Source organism: Ranitomeya imitator, chromosome 5 (assembly GCF_032444005.1).
Source record: "Ranitomeya imitator isolate aRanImi1 chromosome 5, aRanImi1.pri, whole genome shotgun sequence".
Taxonomy (NCBI): domain Eukaryota; kingdom Metazoa; phylum Chordata; class Amphibia; order Anura; family Dendrobatidae; genus Ranitomeya; species Ranitomeya imitator.
Window position 1 is genome coordinate 472,049,434 of NC_091286.1, and position 13,447 is coordinate 472,062,880.

General features: G+C 43.4%; 1 protein-coding gene across 6 annotated transcripts in view; it reads right to left on the minus strand.

The window, feature by feature from the left end:
- ECT2 (epithelial cell transforming 2) overlaps positions 1-13,447 on the minus strand; it is a 136,633-nt gene that overhangs the window by 36,477 nt on the left and 86,709 nt on the right. For all 6 annotated transcript variants that reach the window (XM_069727307.1, XM_069727305.1, XM_069727306.1 and 3 more), the window contains 2 exons: positions 12,352-12,448; positions 208-289 (listed from right to left, as the gene is read on the minus strand). In XM_069727307.1, the coding sequence (XP_069583408.1) occupies positions 208-289; positions 12,352-12,448 (179 nt within the window). The remainder of the gene's footprint in view (positions 1-207; positions 290-12,351; positions 12,449-13,447) is intronic.

Below are 13,447 nucleotides of genomic sequence, written 5' to 3' on the forward strand. Positions count from 1 at the left end.
AAAACACGACGGATCCGTTGCACGACGTGTGGCGATCCATCGCTAATACAAGTCTGTGGGCAAAAAACGCATCCTGTGGGCACATTTGCAGAATCCGTTTTTTTTTGCCCAAAACGACGGACTGCTAAAAACGCAAGTGTGAAAGTAGCCTTACACTTCGAAGAGGCTCTTGTCTAGGAAACCTACTGTGTGTATGCAGTTACTTACGTCATAACTTCTTTTAGTGATTCTATAGCTTTTTCAAGCATCATCTTATCTGGATTGTCCTCAGAAGTATGTTTCTTAAGATCTACAGTCAAAAGAAAATTAAAGCCAATTAGTTCAACATATACCTGGGTGTGCAAGAGGCAGAAGACTATAGCGCTGCCTGAAAATTGTAATAGCTTTAAGTAGATGTGTTCCCAGCAGTCAGACCAGTACCGAGCTAGATATTCTCACCAATCCCATGTATAGGCTATTGCCTCTACCGACTGTAAGACCCTTTTAAAAAGGATTTGGAATGATAGCTCCACTACCATTCAGGAATGTGTAATACATGCATATATACTTTAAAACTGGCCACATCACGGAATAGTGGCTGCAGAGCTGAATAAAACTTATGACTTTTTTTTTTTTTTAATTTCCCATCTCCGCTGCAGAGATAGTAACTTGTAAAGTTTTGATTTTAATTTCCCTTTCAACCAAGGGGGTGCTAGCGAAAATATGTCTCTGGGGGAGGGGGATGGACTTTTCCCCTCTGCGCGACACTGCCCAATTATAAGCAGAATAGGTCATGGAGGGGAGGGAGGGAAAAAAACAAACAAACAAAAAAACATCTCTAGAGAAGCTTTAGGCCCTGCTTTCTCTAGATGATAGAAGTAATACAGGGCCATGCTATCCTGTATGATCTCAGCACCCGATATGTAGCATATAGTAAAGTTAATGTGTCATTACAAACACCTTCTGCAGTTAAAATCTCAGGGCAGTGTCAGCTCTGCTTTACTCCTCCTTCCCCCCCCCCACACTGGCTGCTACTAGGTGAAAGTTACAAAAGGTGTTAGTAATGACTTATCTCTGCGCTATGCATGTGTCATTACAGGTCTCACAGGAGAAAGTTTGCTCCAAAGCTTCATTTCATTGCACAGTCATGTGAGGAAAAAAGTACATGCCCCCAGATTAATCTCTGCCAACATCTTTTGTTGAAGGTAAGTGGGAATTAGAATCTAAACTTTACAAGCAAGTATATCCACAACGGAGTTGAGAAATAAAATTAAGACATCAAAACTATGTTTAAAGGGAACCAGTCACCCCCAAAATCGAAGATGAGCTAAGACCACCAGCATTAGGGGCTTATCTACAGCATTCTGGAATGCTGTAGATAAGCCCCCGATGTATCCTGAAAGATGAGAAAAAGAGGTTAGATTATACTCACCCAGGGGCGGACCGGTCCGATGGGCTTCGCGGTCTGGGGCCTCCCATCTTCTTACGATGACGTCCTCTTCTTGTATTCACGCTGTGGCTCCAGCCAGGCGTACTTTGTCTGTCCTGTTGAGGGCAGAGCAAAGTACCGCAGTGCGCAGGCGCCGGGAAAGGTCAGAGGCCCAGCACTGCAGTACTTTGCTCTCAACAAGGCAGACAAAGTATGCCTGCAGCGGAGCATGAAGACAAGAAAAGGACGTCATGGAATGAAGATGGGAGGCCCCAGACCGCTCTGCGACGCCCATCAGACCCGGACCGCAGCAGGACCGCCCCTGGGTGAGTATAATCTAACCTCTTTTTCTCATCTTGCAGGTTACATCGGGGGCTTATCTACAGCATTCCAGAATGCTGTAGATAAGCCCCTGATGCTAGTGGGCTTAGCTCATCTTCGATTTTGGGGGTGACCGGTTCCCTTTAACTCTGCTCTGCAGCCATTATTCCATGATGTGATCAGTTTAATATGCCAAGCTGGTGAAAGATCCAACATGTCTTACCACCATAAAACAAATTCTTCAAATTAAAAAGGAGTTGTCCACTATTAGGAAAACCCATTCTTGATCAAAATGTTTGGCCCCGATAAAATAATAAAACTTGTACTCCCTTCCCGTGCCAGCATCATTCCTGTGAACTCGGGGCTCTTGTGCGGTGTTGTGACATGACGCCGGCACTCAGTCAGCGCTGGCGTCACTGTCCCCACCTTTGAACAAATCGAACATGAAGAGGAAGTCCGGGCTGCAGGTGATCCCTCGCTTCCGCGTCATGCTCTATTTGTACAAAGGCGGGGACAGTGACGCTAGCGCTGATTGGGCACCGGCGTAGAGAGAGACAGACACACACATGGCCGGAACGGCGCCAGTATGGGAGTATAAATAAGCTATATTATTTTGTGCTGTCCAAGCGAGATGTATGAGAAAAAGTTGTCCAAATAGTGAACACCGTCTTTAAATACATTGTGATATTAACCTATTTATGGAAATGTATGAATAAGAAACTGTGTGTTATACTGACTCTGTCCAATAGGTGTCGGGCCAGTCCCAGTGTGTAATGATATGACAAAAACATGACAGATGAATGTAGTCCTACATGCTCCAACACGCGTATGTGATGGAAATCACAAGAATGCTGTGACATTTAGCTTCAAAGGGGTTGTCCACTGCCGTACAGCTACTTAACCCCTTCCCGACCCATGACGCCACGTAGGCGTCATGAAAGTCGGTGCCAATCCGACCCATGACGCCTATGTGGCGTCATGGAAAGATCGCGTCCCTGCAGATCGGGTGAAAGGGTTAACTCCCATTTCACCCGATCTGCAGGGACAGGGGGAGTGGTAGTTTAGCCCAGGGGGGGTGGCTTCACCCCCTCGTGGCTACGATCGCTCTGATTGGCTGTTGAAAGTGAAACTGCCAATCAGAGCGATTTGTAATATTTCACCTATTATAACTGGTGAAATATTACAATCCAGCCATGGCCGATGCTGCAATATCATCGGCCATGGCTGGAAATACTAATGTGCCCCCACCCCACCCCACCGATCGCCTCCCGATCTGTCCGGTACACTGCTCCGGCTCCCCTCTGTCCTGTGCTCCGCTCCGCCCCGTGCTCTTGGCCGCTCCCCCCGTGCTTCAATCACCCCCCTGTGCTCCAATCACCCCCCTGCACTCCGATCCACCCCCCTCCGTGCTCCGTTCCACCCCCCGGCAGATTCGTTCCAAAGTGCATTTTGATCACTGAGATATAATCTATCTCAGTGATCAAAATAAAAAAAAAAATGACCCCCCCCCCCCCCTTTTGTCACCCCCATAGGTAGGGACAATAAAAAAATAAAGAATTTTTTTTTTTTCCACTAATGTTAGAATAGGGTTAGGGCTAGGGTTAGGGTTAGGGTTTCGGTATGTGCACACGTATTCTGGTCCTCTGCGGATTTTTCCACTGCGGATTTGATAAATCCGCAGTGCTAAACCGCTGCGGATTTACCGCGTTTTTTCTGTGCATTTCACTGCGGTTTTACAACTGCGATTTTCTATTTGAGCAGTTGTAAAACCGCTGCGGAATCCGCACAAAGAAGTGACATGCTGCGGAATGTAAACCGCTGCGTTTCCGTGCAGTTTTTCCGCAGCATGTGTACAGCGATTTTTGTTTCCCATATGTTTACATTGAACTGTAAACTCATGGGAAACTGCTGCGGATCCGCAGCGTTTTCCGCAGCGTGTGCACATACCTTTAGAATTAGGCTATGTGCACACGGTGCGGATTTGGCTGCGGATTCGCAGCAGTGTTCCATCAGGTTTACAGTACCATGTAAACATATGGAAACCAAATCCGCTGTGCCCACGGTGAGGAAAATACCGCGCGGAAACGCTGCGTTGTATTTTCCGCAGCATGTCAATTCTTTTTGCGGATTCCGCAGCGTTTTACACCTGTTCCTCAATAGGAATCCGCAGGTGAAATCCGCGGAAAATCCGCAGGTAAAACGCAGTGCCTTTTACCCGCGGATTTTTCAAAAACGATGCTGAAAAATCTCACACGAATCCGCAACGTGGGCACATAGCCTTAGAGTTGGGTTGGAATTAGGGTTGTGGTTAGGGTTAGGGTTGGGTTGGAATTAGGGTTGTGGTTAGGGGTGTGTTGTGGTTAGGGTTGTGATTAGGGTTATGCCTACAGTTGGGATTAGAGTTAGGGGTGTGTTGGGGTTAGTGTTGGAGGTAGAATTGAGGGGTTACCACTGTTTAGGCACATCAGGGGTCTCCAAACGCAACATGGCGCCACCATTGATTCCAGCCAATCTCGTATTCAAAAAGTCAAATGGTGCTCCCTCAATTCCGAGCCCTGACGTGTGCCCAAACAGTGGTTTACCCCCACATATGGGGTATCAGTGTACTCAGGACAAACTGCGCAACAATTACTGGGGTCCAATTTCTCCTGTTACCCTTGTGAAAATAAAAAAATGCTTGATAAAACATCATTTTTGAGGAAAGAAAAATGATTTATTATTTTCACGGCTCTACGTTGTAAACGTCTGTGAAGCACTTGGGGGTTCAAAGTGCTCACCACATATCTAGATAAGTTCCTTGGGGGGTCTAGTTTCTAAAATGGGGTCACTTGTGGGGGGTTTCCACTGTTTAGGCACACCAGGGGCTCTGCAAACGCAACGTGACGCCCGCAGACCATTCCATCAAAGTCTGCATTTCAAAAGTCACTACTTCCCTTCTGAGCCCCGACATGTGCCCAAACAGTGGTTTACCTCCACACATGGGGTATCAGCGTACTCAGGAGAAACTGAACAACAACTTTTGGGGTCAAATTTCTCCTGTTACCCTTGGGAAAATTAAAAAATTCTGGGCTAAATAATTATTTTTGAGGAAAGAAAACGTATTTATTATTTTCACGGCTCTGCATTATAAACTTCTGTGAAGCACTTGGGGGTTCAAAGTGCTCACCACACATCTAGATAAGTTCCTTTCGGGGTCTAGTTTCCAAAATGGGGTCACTTGTGGGGGGTTTCTACTGTTAAGCCACATCAGGGGCTCTGCAAACGCAACGTGACGCCCACAGAGCATTCCATCAAAAGTCTGCATTTCAAAACGTCACTACTTCACTTCCGAGCCCCGGCATGTGCCCAAACAGTGGTTTACCCCCACATATGGGGTATCAGCGTACTCAGGAGAAACTGGACAACAACTTTTGGGGTCCAATTTCTCCTATTACCCTTGGCAAAATAGGAAATTCCAGGCTCTGCGTTACAAACTTCTGTGAAGCACCTGGGGTTTTAAAGTGCTCAATATGCATCTAGATAAGTTCCTTGGGGGTCTAGTTTCCAAAATGGGGTCACTTGTGCGGGAGCTCCAATGTTTAGGCACACAGGGGCTCTCCAAACGCGACATGGTGTCCGCTAACAATTGGAGCTAATTTTCCATTCAAAAAGTCAAATGGCGCGCCTTCCCTTCCGAGCCCTGCCGAGTGCCCAAACAGTGGTTTACCCCCACATATGAGGTATCGGCGTACTCGGGAGAAATTGCCCAACAAATTTTATGATTCATTTTATCCTATTGCCCATATGATAATGAAAAAATTGAGGCGAAAAGAATTTTTTTGTGAAAAAAAAAAGTACTTTTTCATTTTTACAGATCAATTTGTGAAGCACCTGGGGGTTCAAAGTGCTCACTATGCATCTAGATAAGTTCCCTGGGGCTTCTAGTTTCCAAAATGGGGTCACTTGTGGGGGAGCTCCAATTTTTAGGCACACGGGGGCTCTCCAAACGTGACATGGTGTCCGCTAAAGAGTGGAGCCAGGGGGGCGTGACCGGATGTGGAGCTGAGCGGACGTGCGAGGCTCGAGCTCCCTAACCACCAGCTATCATAAGCGGCCCAAAGCACAGTGAGGTGACCGGAGGAGGTCAGATCTGAAGATAAGATAAGCCAGGCGGTGGTGCACTCCAGGAATGAAGCGAGGGAGAAGGAGGGGGCAGGCGCCCAGCAGGGTCCAGGTCTTTGAAGCGATGGGTAGTTGGATCCAAGATGGCGACCGCAACTCTCACCACGCGGCCGCCGGCAGCAGCAGGAGTGATGGCAGTGTGAGGCAAAGGTCAGAGCTGCACAGTGAATCACTCCACCAGCCCCAAACTCCCAGCAAAACTGAAAGATCCCTGAGCACACAGAGCTATTCACCAACGCTGCAGTCCCTGCTTTTCCCCCCTGCTAGGAATGCTGAAGGTTCAGAGCCTGAAGATTTACAGCTACTAAACACAGCCCTGACCGTCTCCTCAGACTCTCCTATTACAGACTCCAATTCTGCCCCTGTCACTGTAGCCACACTCAAATCCCTGCTGGGAGACCTGAAGCAAGCCATTCATACTGATATCACAACGGCTTTCACTGAGCTACATAAAGAAATAACGCAGATTGGCGACAGAACCTCACACATAGAGGGGAAACTGGAGGAATATACTACGGCGCACAACCAACTAGTAGACGCGCATAATGAAGCGGACGAAGAAATCATGGCCCTAAAACTGAAGCTTGCAGACCTAGAAGACCGATCCAGGCGCAATAACCTACGTTTCAGAGGAATCCCTGAGAGTGTGTCAGCGGATACACTAAAGGAGTTTCTAATGGACTTCTTCACAATTCTGGTGCCGTCAGCAGAACAGAGGGACCTGCTGATTGACAGGGCACATCGGATCCCCAAACCAAAGTCTGCTCCCAGCTCCGCACCGCGAGACGTGATAGCCAGGCTGCACTTCTACCATTTCAAGGAGGCAGTGACCAAGTCAGCGTCAGCAAAGCAAGAACTTCCAGAAAGATTCCGGAACATTCTGGTGTTCACCGACTTGTCTGCGACAACCCTGAACAGGAGGCGAGAATTCTCATCCGCAACCAAGATTCTACGGGACAACAGTATTGTCTACAAGTGGGGATATCCAGTAAAGCTCATCGTGACGAAAAACGGAACTTCACACGTCCTTGCGTCTCCCAGAGAGGCCATGACCCTGCTCCAGGAATGGTCCCTGACATCAGTGGATGAAGATAACAGCTCCCCACTAAAGAAAAGACCCCCGACACTGAACAAAGAATGGACCTGATTCTCATGCAAGTACTCTGTTACCATATGTATCCCCTGTGTGCCTATGCCAGGACACCACACTGTTATTTTTTTGCCTGGCTGGCAGGTTGAAGGGGCATGAGAATATTGCTTTCGTTTTTTCTATTCTCTCCCCCCCTTTAATACTGGATAGGAACGACTATCCAGTTGGTTCACATAGAACCGGACTCTGAGTTGTACAAGTTGTACTTGTTCTGGTTGTTGTTAATTACTTTAACCCCTTTGTTTCCCTTATTATTATCCTGTATCTGGTGACTGATTGAATTTTTTTTTCTTTTTTGTAACTGATGGTATTTCAAATATCTAGCATTAATGTGAAAGGCCTAAACAGCCCTTTCAAGAGATCGTTATTATGGAAGGAAGCCCAGGCACTCAAAGCGGACATACTATGTGTCCAAGAAACTCATTTAAATCGTGATGATACACATAGACTACAACATAAAAATTACCCCCATATCTATGTGTCATATGCGGCGAAAAAGAAGAGAGGGGTAGCGATTGCAATAAAAGACACTGTAGCGTTCCAGCTTGTTGATAGCGTTCTGGATGATGAAGGCAGATATGTAATATTGATATGTAGCATCAATAACAAGGTGTATACAATTGCATCTATATATGCACCCAATACAGGTCAAATCACTTTTATTAAAGACCTCATAACTAAATTATCCAAAATAAAACAAGGATCCCTGCTAATCTGTGGAGATTTTAACCTCGTCCCGATCCCCAACATAGACAAATCTTGGTGCTCAAAGAAAAAGTCCCAATCCCATGCGCTGTCCCAGTGTCTTATATCAGAAGAATTGTATGACACGTGGAGGGTCCTTCATGCTTCTGAAAGGGATTATACATATTACTCCCACCCACATAAAGTATATTCAAGAATAGATCTAATAGTAGTGGATAAATGGCTCCTACAAAATATACAATCAGCAAAAATTGGGAACATAACCTGGTCGGACCACGCTCCTGTAACATGCCAAATTAAAGAGACGTACAATAATTTAACTTATTCTCCGTGGAGAATTAATAACTTCTTAATAGCCTCAGATAATATTAAATCCCAACTTAACGACCTTCTCCAGGAATTTTTTGATATCAATAGTACCCCTGACATATCCCCGACCACAGTGTGGTGCGCCCACAAGGCCTATATAAGAGGGCGGCTAATACAGATAGCAGCGCAACACAAAAAATTGAGAATGCGACAAATAGAAGAGCTCAATAAAAATATAGCAACAATGGAAAACATCCATAAACATAGCCCATCACCCACGGTATATAGGAAACTACAAAAGGCAAGATACGAACTATATCAGCTATTCCAATATAAATATGAGCATAATTTGAGGAGGAATAAAGCTAAATATTATTGGCAGGGGAATAAGGCGAGTAAAATACTTGCCAATAAGATTAAAGCGAGATTAACAAAGCAAAAAATAGCTCACATACAAGATGATCAAAAGAACAAAATATACAACCCTAAAGAAATTGCGAATACTTTCGCAAGATATTACTCCTCACTCTATAATCTCAAGACCGACAACCTTATCCCACAACCCAACGCTGAGCTAATTAATAATTTCCTGAATAGCATATCTTTACCCCAAATCCCAGAGGATAAATTGATGGCAATAAATCAACCTATAAGCCAAAAAGAAATCCAACAAACCATTCAGGCAACAAAAAATAATAAATCCCCAGGACCGGATGGTATAACTAATGAATACTTGAAGTTATTCAACCAAATATTGTCCCCACATCTATTATTAGTCTTCCAAAATATATTTGAAACAGGCAAAATACGAGAAGAAATGTTACAAGCGACTATAGTCCCTCTTCCCAAGCCAGGAAAAACTCCCGATCATCCAAGTAATTTCAGGCCAATATCCCTACTAAATACTGACCTCAAGCTGTACTCCAAAATCTTAGCAAATAGACTCTCCGATGTAATCCCTTCCCTGGTGCACAGAGACCAGGTTGGATTTATCAAATCTAGACAGACATTGGACGGCACCAGACGAATGATTGACCTCATCCATGTGGCGGGGAGCGACCGGACGCCTTCTCTGCTCCTATCCCTGGACGCGGAGAAGGCGTTCGATCGGGTGCATTGGGGATACCTGTTTGAGGTTCTGGCCAGATTCGGATTTACGGGTAATATTGCTAAAGCAATCACTCTGCTATATTCTCACCCATCAGCATCGGTTTCTGTCTCTGGAATGATGTCGGACAGGTTTACTATTACTAACGGGACGAGACAGGGGTGTCCGCTATCACCCCTTATATTCGCTTTGGTGATTGAGCCTCTAGCGCAGAAAATTAGATCACACTCGATGATATCAGGAATTCAGGTGAATAAAACGGAACACAAAATAGGCTTATTTGCTGACGACATCATTCTAGCGTTAACAAACCCGACAGAATCATTACCGGCAGCAATGCAAGTAATCGATTCATATACTAAAATATCATATTATAAGCTGAACGTATCTAAATGCCAGGTATTAAACCTGACCCCTCTCACAAAACACCCCAAAAGCTTTGAGAATAAGTACCCTTTTAAGTGGGAAAATGACCACATTGAGTATTTGGGTATTCGGCTGACACTCTCGGCAGATAAAATGCTATCACTGAATTATGAGTCTCTAAGGAAGAAAATCCAAACTGACATGTTACGTATGAAGAAACACGAACTATCATGGCTGGGCAGGATTGCATCGGTAAAAATGTTCATTCTCCCACAAATACTGTATTTGTTCCGCAATCTCCCCATCATATTCCCAATGAAAATATTAAAAGAGATTCAAGCAATGATTTTAAAATACATTTGGCAAGAGAGAAAACCCAGAGTCCAAGCGGACACGCTTTACATCCCTATGAGTAAGGGTGGCCTGGGGTGCCCCTCAGTGGTCCGGTACTACAGGGCCGCATTATTCGAACAGTTACGATTCATGTGGAATAATGATGATGATCGGCACTGGATAGCAATTGAAAAACATCTGATGAGAACCTCCAATGTCTCAGCTTTTTACCATGCACATCAAACTAAAGTCCCTAATAGAAACCTAAAAATGTCCCCAACAATAGACGCGGCTCTGGAGCTATGGAGTGTGTTGACTAATAAATTAGGCCTTATACAAACCGCATTCCTCAAAGCTCCTATAGAGACACTGGAGCATTGTATCCCGGACCTCAAACTTAAAAATTGGAATTTACCCAAAACCACCTCAATTGGGAACTTGTATGAGGGGGAGGAATTAATTACTTTTACATCATTGAGAGATAAATACAATGTTCCTCAAAGGTATTTTTACAAATATTTGCAGATCCGGCATTTCCTAACTGAAAGGAAAAAACAGATGCCTGCACCGCCATCTAAACTTTACTCTATGCTGATGAACCCGACATCACAGATTAGAGCGCTGTCCACAAGCTACGACTGTATGTTGGAGAATACTCTGCCCTCTCTAACTACATACCTGCAAAAGTGGGAAAAAGACCTAAACTGCACATTCACACCCGATCAGTGGAGGGCATCCTTCTTAATTATTGGAAGCCAATCTAAATGTACTAACCACATAGAAAACGCCAGGAAATTGTTATATCGGTGGTATTTCACTCCCAGTAGATTGTCCAGGATGTTCTGCAGTTCCCCAGACACGTGCTGGAGGTGTGGAGACCCCTGTGCAGACATGCTACATATATGGTGGAGTTGTGACAGAATTAGACGTCTGTGGGCAGCCATAGATCATCTGATGTTCCAGATTTGTGGTATACCGGTGAATCTTAATGCACAGCAGGCGTTACTCGCTATTGATTTGGACTCGTTTCCCTATGAGTTCCGTACAGTGATTGTACATATTATTGTAGCAACAAGAATCAAAATTGCTAGTTACTGGAAAAACTCCAGGTGCCCCTCACTGCCCGAGGTCGTATCACTGATCAACGAAAATTGCCTATCAGAAAAAATAATCGCTACATCTAATAATAATATAGCTCAATTTCAGAAAAAATGGAACAATTGGTTATCTTTCCGTTTAAATACCGTTCTTAAATGACTTTGCAGATTTGCATATAGAGAATGTGATTGGATAGTTATTGTAATGTCACCATTTCCCCTATCCTCTTCCCTTCCCTAATCCCCATAACGTTGTGTTAATTATTAAGAATTTAATGTCAATAAGATGTAATGCTTGACACAATTTGTAAATAAAAATTTATGTTTAAAAAAAAAAAAGAGTGGAGCCAATTTTTGATTCAAAAAGTCAAATGGCGCTCCTTCCCTTCCAAGCCCTGCGCCCAAACAGTGGTTTACCCCTGTATCAGCGTACTCAGGACAAATTGGACAACAACTTACGTGGTTCAGTTTCTCCTTTTACCATTGGGAAAATAAAATTTTTTTTGCTAAAATATAATTTTTGTGACTAAAAAGTTAAATGTTCATTTTTTCCTTCCATGTTGCTTCTGCTGCTGTGAAGCACCTGAAGGGTTAATAAACTTCTGGAATGTGGTTTTGTGCACCTTGAGGGGTGCAGTTTTCAGAATGGTGTCACTTTTGGGTATTTTCAGCCATATAGACCCCTCAAACTGACTTCAAATGTGAGGTGGTCCCTAAAAAAATGGTTTTGTAAATTTCGTTGTAAAAATGAGAAATCGCTGGTCAAATTTTAACCCTTATAACTTCCTAGCAAAAAAAAATTTTGTTTCCAAAATTGTGCTGATGTAAAGTAAACATGTGGGAAATGTTATTTATTAACTATTTTGTGTCACATAACTCTCTGGTTTAACAGAATAAAAATTCAAAATGTGAAAATTGCGAAATTTTCAAAATTTTCGCCAAATTTCCGTTTTTATCACAAATAAACGCATAATTTATTGACCTAAATTTACCACTAACATGAAGCCCAATATGTCACGAAAAAACAATCTCAGAACCGCTAAGATCCGTTGAAGCGTTCCTGAGTTATTACCTCATAAAGGGACACTGGTCAGAATTGCAAAAAACGGCAAGGTCTTTAAGGTCAAAATAGGCTGGGTCATGAAGGGGTTAATAGCTCCAGTCTGCGACACTAAAAAAGGATACTCGTCACCTGGACCAACATTATTGCCATGATCTACCCACCGTCTCCTGGTAGTCACATGACATGTAGCCACTATAGCTAAAATCAGTGGCCGCTGATCAGCTGTAGCTTCTTTATACCGTCAGAACAGTAGTCTAGTAATAGTAGCCTTTAATACATTTCCATCTATTGCATAAATATTTGGAAAAAGCTGGAAATACAGCATCTTACCATTTAGAAGAAGCGCAACACTAGGCAATCTTTGGACTGGACGGATCATCAACTCAACCAATGTTTGCCTCCCGCATTCTGGTTTTGCTTGATTGATCTGCAAACAAAATATACACTATAGAGCAATGGCTTAAGCAGAGGAGTAACCAGATTCACAACCATAGCAAAACTGGAACCCAACCTGAATCTTGTTATATATTGCTCACCAAAAAAATGCTCCTCTAATAAAAGTTTTTAAAGGGTTGTCCACTTACTAGAACAACCCCCTTCTCACTCAATGTTTGTCCCCGATAAATTAAAAACACCTATACTCCCCTTGTCTTAAAGTGTCATGTTATCTCATCTAATGTACCAATTTTACCATGTTTTATAGGAAATTGTACACTAAACAAGGAATAGAGCATAGAAAACCTACAAAAACGTCCTCAAGGCCAAAAGAGGACATACCCCTAAGCCATAACATATGAACCAACAGAGAAAAGATTGGATGGATTGATTAAGAATATATGAGTAATAATAATGTTCATAAGCTCACAGTAGTACCATGTACAAAATCCATACCAGATAGGGGTTTATTAGATAAATACAAAATATTTTATTTAAAAAATATATATAAATTCATACAAAGTGCAGGGTGTGACAAAAAATGTGGATAGATGGCAAGACACAAGACACCACATTGGTAGAAAACACACCATCTGCAAAGTATAATGCAATAGAGTAGTTGCTACTATAGTTGACATGCAGAGAGGGCCATATCGGCATATCCTTGATCGGCTATTAAGTCCACTTATTTTCCCGATATGGCCCTCTCTGCATCTGGTGTCTATGCATCTACTGTAAAAAGACCTAGTTTTACCAGATCAGAGATAACGAACGATTGGTCGCCTTCTTCCAATATAGATGTTGTCCTGCCCTTTAGAAATTATATCACACAGTTGCTTGTGTTACCAGTATTGTCAGCAATTCTACAAGGCATTGAACCCATTAGGCTTGGCATCCATTCTGCTCTTAAACCCACCAAAATGTCTACTTTTAGCACAGGTCATGACATATAGCGCAATATACCCATATAACTTACGAAGAATTTAAGCAG